Here is a 13,492-nt window from a genome sequence, read left to right on the forward strand (position 1 = left end):
TCAACAGATCAACAATATAGTAGATCCGGGAGATATATATATACTGGAGGGTAACCTCCTTGAACTTTTCTTAAAAAAACTTTCTTTTTATATACTGAAAATCATCATAACAGGTGAATTTCCTTTGTATATTTATTTGTTTATATAACTATCAACACAATACCCCAGTTCCTTTGATATTAATCACAAGACACACTCACTACTTTCAGGTTAATGAAAAATTCTTAATTGAACACACCTGACTCTAGTTTTCTGCAGGTATGTGGCTTCAGTACACTCGGTATTTCATCAATGGGTTTTTTTCATTGGTTTTTGTTTCCCCTTTTTTTCCCCTCTCCTTTTTTTTTTCTTTTCCTTTTTATCTCCTAGTGTTGGGGAGGCTCTTTCCTGTGGGGTGGTATCCCTGGGGTGGGGGGTATCACTGGGAGGCCAAGAGAGATTCCCATTGAATACTTGGGGTGAAGAGTGTCGCAGTTGCATAGTTGCTTGTTTCATTGTAAATTAATATTGTAATATGATCATTTGTATGTCCTTTTATGGAACCTATAACTTCTATTGAATTATGCTTTTCAGGAGTATATGCAGATTCCCTGAGGAAGAATTTTGTATTTGACAACTTTTGAAACGCGTTGGATTCTGCTTTGTACCTGTGATTGTATTGTATTACTGCATGATAGTCCAAAGTCTATGTTTATATACCATTGTTCAGATGATAATTTTTTCAGTATTTACACTTTATCTTAAAAATAAATTTCACCTTTTAAATATTAATCCTCTTCTCTTGAGAGATTTCTACTGTTACCTTTAAAGTCCCACAAGAAAGGGGGTTGTTTCTTACAAATTTACTACGGGATTATGGTAACAAATTACCTTGAAGCCATCTACATACATTTACACAGTTAATTGGGGAAACCATGAATGCCAACATGTACTGTGACATACTGAAGCAGAGCATGATCCTCTCCCTTCGCAAGGCAATATTCCAACATAACGACCCTAAACACACCTCCAAGACGACCACTGCTTTGCTAAAGAAGCTGAGGGTAAAGGTTTTGGACTGGTCAAGCATGTCTCCAGACCTAAACCCTATTGAGCATCTGTGGGGCGTCCTCAAACAGAAGGTGGAGGAGTGCAAGGTCTCTAACGTCCACAAGCTCCATGATGTCATCATGGAGAAGTGGAAGAGAAGTCCAGTGGCAACCTGTGAAGCTCTGGTGAACTCCATGCCCAAGAGGGTTAAGGCAGTGCTGGAAAATAATGGTGGCCACACAAAATATTGACACTTTGAGCCCAATTAGGACATTTACTCACTTTTGTTGCCAGCAGTTTAGACATTAATGGCTTTGTGTTGAGTTATTTTGAGAGGACAGCAAATTTAAAAGCTGTACACTCACTACTTTACATTGTAGAAACGTGTAATTTCTTCAGTGTTGTAACATGAAAAGATATAATAAAATATTTACAAAAATGTGAGGGGTGTACTCACTTTTGTGAGATACTGTATATATATATATATATATATATATATATATATATATATATATATATATATATAGTTTACACATACTTCAAGGTAATGTTCCAAATCTTAAGTCAATTGTTTACAAGGTAAAATTTAATAAATGTCTGTTCTATAATACAGGACCTGTGAGTGGATCCTTCTGCCAAATGACATACTGTATGGTAAAGTAGCCTCATAATCTAGTTCAGTCTTTCTCAACTTTTTCAACACAGATGAACCCTTGAAATAAGTTTCCAGTCTCAGGGAACCCCTGCTATAAAATTACCATATATATGTAGCACCCTCCTAAGTAGGTGCTAGGAAAAAGCATCTATTGCTCCTTTTGCTTATCAGGGGAGCCTGATCTGTTAGGTTGCCTGTTGCATGTCTCCAGGTGTGATTCACTGGGCTGAGGGAGTGTCCCCACTGTATCCAATGAGGAGCTTGTTGGACAGTGGAGGAAACCCAGCCAGTGAAACATTGGTTTTTGTGGGTGTCCCACTGGGAGGGATTCTTGCAATGCCTCCTGGGATTGCTCATAAAAGCTGGGGGGACATGTGACAGGGTGTCTTTGGTGGGAAGCAGAGTCCCAGGAGGAGGCAGACGGCTGTCTCTCCTCCTGCTGTTCTTTTTATGGATAGTGTAGGACCCACTGACAATGGGGTACTTTGACGTAATGGTGAGCTTGAGCACGATATGGCCATATGGTGGGACCAAATCCCCATTTTTTTGCGTTTATATTTGATAGTCATTTCTTTTGCATGTGTGCGCTATTCTCTGTAAATATGCATGTCGCTTGGTTCATAGCTGCACCAGCTCTAGAAATGCATGTTCAGGGTGTGCCCCCCAGCTCTTTGTTTGTTTGCTGTGTGAGGAAGGTGGTCTTAAGCAGTCGGCCTAGTGAACCAGGTGTGGAGCTGAGCTGCAGAGGATCCAGTGTAGCTGACGGTGGAGCTGCTGGCAGAGTCTCTCAGGAAAAACAGTGTCCGCGAGTACTAAGGGACTTGCAAAAGGGCCGGCCCAGGAAGGGGGACCACTCCAATGAAGTCAGTTTATCAAGGAGCTAGCTCACACAGAGAGAGATACAGTAAAGGGGGTGCCTGCAGAACCCTGAAGAATAGGGATAAAGGGGGTGCCTAGTTGGGCCATGAAGAGCGATTCACAGACCAATACAAGTTCATTAAATTCTTCTTCACTGCTAGTGACAAGGTGAAGCAGCGGCCTTGCCACACTCAGTTATGTCTAGACATTCCAGCAAATTGTGCATAGTTCATTCAAGTTGGAGTATTCTATTCATCCCTTCTCCTATCCAAGTTCTCAAATAAAACTACAAAAAACCAAAACCCCTAGACTGTTTTCTGACTGAGCCAATCACTTGCTAAACTGTGATGTTGTTGCTATGGGTAACCCAGGGGAATACTTAACCAGCAGCTCCCAAGGGAGTAGTGCTACATATACAACTCAGGATACATTAGTGTGATGGTCAGTGGGAATAATGATCCTCACACTTGTGGTCATTGGGAAGAATTATCTCCTTACAGATAGATAAAAAGATCATTGGTGTCAGTTGGAACTTATATAGTGGGAGAGGCAGATATTTCTCATTGCTCAAGGAACCTCTAGCAACCTCTGGAGGAACCCTAAGGTTCCATGGATCCCTGATTGAGAAACCAAGATCTAGTTGGTAAATATATTGTTTCCTTATGCATGTATAGGCATCTGAAAGATCTATTGGTTGATTCCTATAAATGTTCAAATTGTGTTTGTTTTCAAAAGAAATGTAGGCTTTAAATGTAGATATGTAAGCATAATACTGATAACTGGAGAAGGCTGTAGTTAAAGTATATGTAATCCCAATTACTAAAATATCATTCAAACTTTACCATGTTAAAGGATAAGTTCAACTTTCATAATATGTTAAGTTACACTCATATTCAGGGTGTGTAACATGTTTAGAACGGACTGGTTCCCGCACTTCCCCGATTCCCCGATCTGACAGCTAGTGGGGATCTCCCCCCCCCCGCTAGTTGTCACAATTTAAAAAAAAGTGCTCTGCCCGCCTGGCTGCATTACTCGTTCACAGTATCCTGTGAATGGAAAACTACATGGTTTTGGCAGCCTTTGCGGCTGTTGGCTTGCAGTTTTCAATAAACTACCATGGCGCTGTGGAGGTTCATTCTTTCTTCCTTTCAGATTGTATCTGCTTACCTTCATGGGATATATGGGCACACAGATACATTGGCAGATCTGCCGGAGACCTGCATGGCACCAGCAATCTACTGATCGCTGGTGCAATGCTTTACAGGCTCCAAACAAAAAAATAATAAATGCACATTTTTTTTACCTGCAAAAAAAATGTGCATTTATTATTTTTTTTCTAAAAAGTGACATTATCCTTTAATGTAATTTCAAAATTCATACCAAATATTTTTGAATCTGCAGCTTTTATTACAATAATATCTGGTGATCCTGCTGCTGCTCTTATGCTCTTGTGGGCTGACAGCGCTCTATCCCTGTCTTCCTATTGTGCTCAGGCATTGTCACCCTGTCATGCAGACTTCTAATGAAGACTGTTCCAAGTGACTGTTCCAACACACACTGCTAAGGTATGGTTCACTTTTGTCACTATAAGGAAAACTGCCCTAAGAATTGCTATGCAGTCATTGCTGGAGTGCGTGTACTGCTTGTCCACTTAAAGAGTTTGTTACCCTAAAAAAAATGGATCCTGTTCCCATTAAGCAGGTTATACAGCACAGTGCTTGTGCCGTGTGATTTGCCCCCCCCCCCCCCCGTATCACCTGAAATGCCTGGCTGATCCTGCCTGGCTATACCCTCCCCCCCTTTAAACTGACCACGGTTTATCACGGGTCCCGAGCCCTGACACCATGGTCAATTTACGTTCCTCTATCATCCGCAACTCTCCTCTCCTGTATCTCCTGTGTCCTCCTTCTCCCTCCCCTCCCTGCCTGTCAGCTCCATCCACTCCACGATCTTCCCCTCCTGCTGCTCTTATATCTATACTATGATCATGCCATCCCCTCTGTTATATAACACTATGTGTCCCTGTGTCTGTGTTATATGAAAAAAATGCAGAATATACCTTATTTCAGAGTGTCTCCCGGCGCTCACGTGACTCCTCGGCTCTCTCTCCTTCCTTCCTCCCTGGGCAGAGGAGAGAGCCGAGGAGTCACGTGAGCACCAGGAGATGCTCTGAGATCAGGTATAATCTGCTTTTTTTTTTTATAGCACAGGCACAGGGACACATAGCGCTAAATTACAGAGGGGATGGCATTATCATAGTATAGTGGGTTAACAACCACTTTAAGCTCCAGAAAATCTTACCTTCATGACCAGGCATTTTTTCCTGCCAATTACGCGATCGTGCAACGCTGTACCCAATTTAAATTTATATATTTTTTTCACACAAATGGAGCTGTCTTTTGATTGTATTTGATCAGTTTCTTCATAAATTTAGGCCAAAATGTATTCTGCTACATGTCTTTCGTTAAAGAAAAAAAAGTCCCAATAAGTGTATAATAATTGGTTTTCGTGAAAGTTATAGTGTCTACAAACGATGGTACAGGAAGTTAAATTTTTTTTCATGCTTGTAATGGCAGTGATCGGCGACTTATAGTGGGACTATGATTGTGTGGCGGACAATCTGACACTAACTGACACTATGTGGGAACTGGCTAACTGACACTGACATCACCAGTGACACTAATAGTGATCTGTGTTGATAATATACACTGTCACTGTACTAATGATACTCGCTGGGAAGGGATTAACACTTAGAGGCAATTAAAGGGTTAATTGAGGGAGATTTATTAAAGCAGGTGCACACAAAAACTGCACAGTAAGCAATTAGCTTCTAGGTTTTATTGTCAAAGCTTAATTGAACAAACTGAAGTAAGAAGCTGATTGCCTACCATGCACAGCTGCAGCAGATTCTGTGTGCACCAGTTTTAATAAATCCCCCCCCCCCCCCAACTGTGTGCTTATCAATTTGTAAAGTGTGTTGCTTTTACTAAGCAATATGACTTATTTTGCCCCCTTTGCAGAGAGAACTAAAACAGCCCAATCGCTAAACTTGTAATGAGTCCTGTGTTGTTTACAAACACAGAGCTCTCTTCTGTCATTTGCCGATCAGTAGTTTCCGGAGTAAATAACAGCACAGCCGGGGCAGGGGGGCACGCATCCCCTACTTGGAAATGCAGAATCACATACATGTACATAATTTGGTGTCTGCCTGGGCCGGTTGGCCACTGGATACAGACAGGAAGTGGCTTTAAAAAAAGGATGCAGGAGACTAGCAGCACAGAAATGCAACAAAAGATGCAAAGAAGAAGAACAAAAGTATTTTATTTTTAAAAGAAATTGTTTATGATATACAGTTCTTTGGGAGAGCTTCAAGCTACAAAACAGTCACACATGGGGCCTTACACTGCACTGAGCTACAAACCTGCTCCTTCGCAAAAATTGGGATGCAGCATGAAGCTAGCAAAACCCAACATAGCTTTTGTTGCTCACTGGAGCAGAAATAGCTCTGTGACTGAAGGAGAACCAGTTATGTGACTTTGACAGGTCACATGGCAGGACTCTCCTTCCAGCTTTTTTTCTTCATTTAGTACTCCTTCATGTTTAATGCACTCTGCTGGCTTCAGATCTGCTTTATATATGTGCGGTATCTTGTTTACTTTATAGCAGTGATATGTCCACACTTCTTAAATGTGCCCTTTAAAACGACATCCATCTTACATCCACCAGTTGCATCCACCTTACATCAGTTACATCTACTTTAACCTCCCTGGCGGTCTGATTAGGTCAGAATTTCTGTGCTAAAAGCGGTACATTGTTTTGCATGGAAATCTGTTGTTTTATATTTTAGGCCTGTAATTCTTAGGAATAACTCACTTAAATCTGTCCAAACACGAGTCTAGTAGACATCCCGGGTATGATAAAGTTTGAAACACGAAATCATAAATTATAATGTAATAATAATAATAAATTTCATTACATTCTTCATTGTTTTCAAAATGGAAGTATTTCATTATGAGGGAGAATCTGTACTCTGACATTACGGTACCAAAGAATGGAGTGGCAAGTAATGTATTGGTTGTCCAATACCACTTCTGCAGGGGTTTCCTCACTACTCCCTGAAAAATTTTTAGGCCCAGAAATTTCCAAATGTCATCTTTGGTCACTGGTTCCCACTTTCTGTATCTTGCAAACTTCTGATGTGTAGCACATTGTTGCTCTTTGTACCGGTTTGTCTCTGTAACAATTTTTTCAATAACCTCATTGGTCAGAAATAATTGTAGGTATGCCAAGGGGTTGTCATGGTCAACGTCAACTTTCATACCAGGTTGCTCTAGTAAAATGGGAATCTTGGGGGCGCTGCCCGATCCGTACCGCAGTCAATAGAGCACCAAGTTCGCACATCGCTGAGCACAGCCGCAGAATCGTCACTGTTGTCACTTTTTGCACCTGATGACGAATTTTCCCACGAATCACTATTGCTTAGTTCTTCAAATATTTCAGTTCACCGTCGCTGTTTTCCAGTTGGTCTCAAAGCATTTTTAAGGCTAAAAGAATATTTTTTGGATGCCATGGACATTATCAATTTTCCAGGCACAAAGTAAAGCAAAAAGTACAGGCAGGGCACTGGAAAAGACTCTAGGTGAAATGGCATGATACAAAGTTGTAATCCTAACAGATTACACTGTATCATGTCATTTGTTTTTTTGTTTTTTTTTAATCTCCCGCCGGTTCCACTCCCTTGCAACGCGGCGCTTGCAGGGAAGGGAACTGGAAGAAGGTGCCAGCACACAGCGGAAGGACAGCAGGAGGATGGCTGGAGGATGGCTGGGGAGGATGGCGGGGGGGATTTCAGGGGTGGTGAGTTTGATTCTGGGGTAATCCTGAGTGTGGGTTACCGCTTTTGGCACTGAATATTAACCCCGAGCCACACTCGGGAATACCGCTAGGGAGATTATTTAAGTTATGTACAATGGTCTGCAAATAAACAATTTTGCAGTGCCAAAAGTTTATCAAAAATACTAAACCACAAAGCAAATAAATGTGGAAAAGAATGTGACATAATAATCATTTCAATAAATAGGAATATAAAAAAGGGGACCCTTCTCTACAGAAAGTGTGAATGCGGCTTCAAAAAGATAGTGGAATGCCAGCACTAGAGGTTCCCAGGAAATGTCCTATTAGATGAAATGCGTAGGCTTGAGTCCTAGCACTGATGTCATGCTGCTGTCTTGAATGCTGAGCAGCGGCTTTTTATGTGAGCTTGCCACCAATTTTTTACCTTATTCTGAATGTTTTCATTTGTGAACCTGCGCAACCTTAATAACAATTACTGCATTATGGTTTTATTATGCTTACTCTTGTGGTGAGCTTTATTGGTTTAGTGCTTTTCTGGCCTGCTATTCTCCCCTCTGCTGTGTGGAAGCAAGGTGACGCATTTCTTTCTGGCTGAGATTGTGATGACAGAGAAGGAGAAAGCTGCAGTTGATAAATCAGGCTTGTGCTGAAAAATTTGCAGAATATATTTCTGGTAAGTTTGAAATTTACTAGAAGATGTGGGGAGGTCACACAATGGAGGATTGATTCCTGATGGGACACAGTTGTGGATAGATGATACCTTTTCACTGTGATGAACTTTTTTTGTAGAACTTTGGTTGAAATTTGGTTATTATTGGTCATTGTTTTGTATATTCTTATTTATTGAGATGATTATGTAACATTTTTTTTTCATTTGATTTGTGGTTTAACATTGTTGATATTGTCTACCTTTGGTGTTTAAAATGATTTATTTATGCAAGCGTTAAGGTTTGTGTACTGACCCTTGTGTTTGCTAGCTGCCTCTTTCAATTTTGCGACAAGCGCTGACTGTCTTTATATATTAGTATTATTCATTTTTAGATGAACACAATAATGATTACCCTCAAAAATCTGTATATGTTTAATTACCCAAGGAAGACAATGAAAATTGTTCATAGAGTTGACAGCCTAAGTTATTTACAATATGATATAGTAAAAGAAAGGGCTGTTTGTAGCTGTGGTTCTCTAACCAGGAATACATGAACCCCTAGAGTACCAAGGGGGTATGTCAGAAGCTGCAACCAAAGTAGAAGCTCATTAACCTACTCCCTGATCACCAAACAGGTAAAGATGACTTTTGTAGGCAAACTGTGTCTGCCTTTTTTAACAATTTTTTTGTTTTTGTTTTTTAAAGCTTGGGTTTCCCTACAGACACTAAAAAAATAGCCATGGGTATACTGACACTAGCCCCTGCGCAGGTCCAATGTGCCAAGAGAAGGGGACTTAAAGGATGGTATAGCCCCCCCCCCCCCAAAAAAAAACACTAACACAGGGTCAAAAGACACCAGGCTCATTTGTATCCTTGTGTGTAGACAGGTTGCCTACATGGGGAATGTTTTATGTTATAAAGTGAGACAGGCTGCCCAAGCTGGGAAGGGGTAAACCTGTTTCTGCAGTTTTCCAGTCTTCCAATAGCGAGGGGGTTATTGTCTGGCTCCCTCCCTAGCAGTCGGTATACAATAGCAACTAGAAACAAACCTGCATTACGGAGATCTATTGCTGGATCACAAGGTGAAGAAAGTGAACGAGTCAACATGAGCAGGCATGAGGTCCACACTATGTACTCTGCTGGACCCCATTCTGTTACTGGTCTGGGAGTGAGGTAACAAAGGTATGCTGGACTGGTGGAGTGGGGCAAGCTCAGCACATCCCTCCTAATGCAACATCTACTAAAGATACAGTGTGTAGTGACATGGGACAGCACTTTTTCAGAGGACTCTTTATTTTTCGGGGAACTGCCTTAATGTTTGATTAGTCCCAGCCTGGTCCCGGGCACTGATGAGCACAATCCACATTAAAGGTACCCTCATATACAGGACAAAGATGGCCCCGCCCAGATGTGCAACAAACCTGACTTCTACTTTTCAATGTAAACTGTGATTTTGAAACCCACTGGACTGAATAGTTACCATTGTAAATGCATCATCTTTGTATAGTGTTAGAGTAGTATTACCTGTCGAGGTGTCCTTTCAGATTTGCTTCTGCACCACTCCCAGTCTGTAAGTTCTGGCTTGCGACTTTCCTCATGTGATAGCCTCCTCTCTTGGCCTTCATAGAACACAGACTTGTCAAAATTTCTAACATCCTCCCTTTTGAAGACGCCGATTTTCTCAGAAAGCAGACGACCAATGGCTTTGTCTTTTCCTTGGTCAGGTTTTGTTTCTGGGTTGAGGTTTCCAAGGGTACCAATGTCTTTCATCATGGAGCTGTCCGTGAGACCTATAGTGCTGAAATCCAGCACAGCTGAATTGAGGATTCTGTCACAACGGGTGTCATTTGTGTTGTCACATTCATAATTTATCAAATTATGGTAGGATATGGAATTTTCTGCAGTCTCGTGATTATCCTGGGATATCTTGTAAATCCCATAACCTTTATTGAACGATAAATTGAAATCAAATCCTCTTCTTTTAACTGTGAAACAAAAGATAAAGATAATAAACCTGGCAATACAAATTTTGTGGCTTTTTACCTGCTTACAGGACAACACTAAGCTAATGCCTGAACATACTCTGCACATAGTAAATATGTTTTAGATTTCTTGTGTGTTAGAGCTGTTTAACTATTTTTTTTTTTACCAATACACATTGGGGTTGATTTACTAAAACGGGAGAGTTCAAAATCTGGTGCAGGTGTGCGTGGTAGCCAATCAGCTTCTAACTTCAGATTGTTCATTTAAGCTTTGACAAAATAACCTGGAAGAGGATTGGTTTCTATACAGCGCTGCACCAGATTTTGCACTCTCCAGTTTTAGTAAATGAACCCCAAAGTGTCCATCATCCAGAACGGTTTCTGTGTGTAAAGACTATTTACTTGCACACAACATGCTTTCTATGTCAGTTAGATTTTTAGCCTTAGATTGTGGTCAGGGAGCAGTAAAAATAGGCACTGCAATTTTACCACCCTTCTCACGCTGTCAGATGGTTTTGTATGGCAAAAAATGTACCCGCAGCTTTGTTCAACAGGTGGTACCCTGCAGATTGCAACCCTTTCAAGTAAATGGGGCTTGTCTGTAACACCAAACACTACTCTTGCAATTGTGGCGTGGTATTCCAATTCATAAAGCCCATTCAGCTGTCAAAAAAAGGCATTTAAGAGGTGATAATATTGCCTCTTGAATGCCTATCTGTTGCTTCTGTAATGTTCTTTGAAAAGCAATCCACCTCAGATCGATTTTCGCAGACCAACGCAAATGTTAACGAGCCTTTACTCTGCATGAGTTTTTCAACATGCAGCACAAACTCCTTACTGACTCTGTATTGTAACTGCTGTTGCCATGGCCAGAACATCACATATACTATTAAAAAAAGGTATGTGTGATAGCACAATACTCTGCAGTTCAGCGGGTTTTGTTCAGGCTGTAAAGATTAACAGATCTACTGTCTGCCTTGTGTATATATTGTTCTGTCAAGGTTGCCTAACTATGCACATACACCTCTCTTTATACTGAGAACAATGACTTGGTGGAGCATTGGCAGTTCATTAAAATCAGTTCTTGTTTTTTACTTTGTACTGATGGGCCAGTTTTTTAGGAAACTGAGAGATTTCCCATGTGACTTAGTAAGTCCATTTTCTGTTTTAGAATGACATACATATCGATAAACAGTGGTTATACTATATAAGACAAAGGAAATATATTGGATGTTTTATCATTATCAATGTTATACTATTATTATTATTAATAAGGGGAAAAATAACTGCGCTAAATAAGTTCCTGGAGCAGCAACTATAAAGTAAGATATACACCATATTATTATTATTATCATTATCCATTTCAGCTCCAGCGACATACTGGTACATCACTGGACTTTGAGTGGTTATACTGGAATGATACCAGCAGCTGCTTTTAAAAAAGTTCACCTTTTTAAAAAAATAAATAAATGCCCAGTTTTTTGCAGGTAAGGTAGGAGCCTGGAAAGCATTGCACCAGCGATCAGCAGGTGCCATGCAGGTCTAGTGAGACTGTCAGTGAAAGCTGTCTGCCCGTACTTCATATATGCAGGCATTTTCACACTGACAGGAGGAAACTATGAACTACAACAGCGCTGGTAGTTCATTGTGAACTACACAGCCACAAAGCCTGTCAGGACTTGTAGTTTTCCCATTTACAGAAAACTTAAAAAAAAAACAGTCACCCGGGCGGCTGTGAAAAAATTACTCCCAGCCGCATATTTCAGATTTTGACAGCTAGCGGTCAAAATGGGGGGGGGGGGGGGGTAAAGTGGAGGCCATCTGTAACATGTTACACCCTGATTATGGGTATAACATGTTACAAAAGGTGAACTTATTCTTTAAATATTTTTTTTAAATGTAAATGCTTTCAGGTTCAGATGAGACATCTGGGGTCTAATATACCCCATATCTCTCAAAAAAGAGTACCTGTCACTGCCTATTGCTATCACAGGGGATATTTATATTTTAATAGAAAGTGTAAAAATAAAAAAATGAAAAAAATGAAAAAAATAAAAAAACACCTTTTTTTAAAGCCCTATTCTGGTATGCCTGTGCTTACATGCAAAGGTGATCTCACACAATCTCCCACATATTTAAAGTATTGCCGTGAATGTCAGATCATGTGCAGTAATTTAAGCATTACAAAGAGTGTAATAAGAAATGTAAAGATGAAATCCGGGCGGCTAAAATAGAACACGAGAGGCATATAGCTGAGAAGAGTAAAAAGAACCCCAAGAAATTCTTTAAGTATATAAACAGTAAGAAAGCGAGGCCAGAACACATTGGCCCCATAAAAGATGACAAAGGAAATATGGCCACTGAGGACAGAGAAAAGGCGGAAGTGTTAAATAATTTCTTCTCTTCAGTCTTCACAAAAGAATCGGGGGGCTACACGAACCTAGCTTGTAAGGCCAAACTAAACAACACACCTCAGGAAGTGCCGCCATGGCTAACAGAAGATAGACTTAGAACTAAACTAGAGAAACTTAATATAAATAAATCCCCGGGACCAGATGGCTTGCACCCGAGGGTTCTTAAAGAGCTTAGCCAGGTGATTGCCAGACCATTATTCTTGATCTTTAAGGATAGTTTACAGACGGGTATGGTGCCAGCTGATTGGAAAAAAGCCAACGTGGTACCAATATTTAAAAAGGGGCCGAGATTGTATCTCGGGTAACTATAGGCCGGTCAGCCTAACATCTGTAGTCTGCAAGATTTTGGAGGGGATGTTAAGGGACCACATACAAGACTTTAGTAATGAAAACGGTATTATTAGTAGTAATCAGTAGGGATGATTGAACTTTTGAAAAGTTTGTTTCGACCAGAACACCCGAATTTTCCAAAAGTTCGGTTCGGATTTCAGAACCCCATTGAAATCAATGGGACCCGAACTTCGGTAATCAAAAAACACCATTTTTAAGCCCTAAAACCCAATAAATGCCCATAAAAAGTGCCTAGGGTTCTGGGTCATGCCCCATTAACTATTAATCACACAAAAAAAGTTCTTAAAAATTGTCATTTTTGATAAAAAAGCCAATTATTGAAAAAATTAAAAAAAAAAAGAGAGAGATTTTTGGATTTTTAGACATATATAGGTGTGATAGTAGCAGAAATATATGCTTGCGCTAATGAAATCATTTACAGTAATATATTTCTGCTACTATCACACCTATATATGTCTAGGTGTGTATATAAATATATGTATGTGTGTATATATACCACTATACACAAGTTCAGATGTTTTGCCTGCCTCAAAAGAACCCCAAAAAATGCCAAAAAAATGCTAGCGTCAAAAGAAAAATGCCCAGGTGTGTTTTTGCTGGCATTTTTTGGGGGTTTTTGGAGGCAGGCAAAACATCAGAACTTGTGCACAGTACCACTATACACAAGTTCAGATGTTTTTCCTGACTGCAAAGAACCCAA

At 40.3% G+C, this 13,492-nt stretch overlaps 1 protein-coding gene across 1 annotated transcript in view; it reads right to left on the reverse strand.

Moving 5' to 3' along the window:
* Window positions 1-13,492, reverse strand: part of GPR149 (G protein-coupled receptor 149) — a 127,551-nt gene that overhangs the window by 53,388 nt on the left and 60,671 nt on the right. The window contains exon 3 of the mRNA XM_082251474.1: window positions 9,570-10,030. Coding sequence (XP_082107600.1) covers window positions 9,570-10,030 — 461 coding nt within the window. The remainder of the gene's footprint in view (window positions 1-9,569; window positions 10,031-13,492) is intronic.

The sequence above is a fragment of the Pelophylax lessonae genome (assembly GCF_965119305.1).
Source record: "Pelophylax lessonae genome assembly, chromosome: 3".
Lineage (NCBI taxonomy): Eukaryota > Metazoa > Chordata > Amphibia > Anura > Ranidae > Pelophylax > Pelophylax lessonae.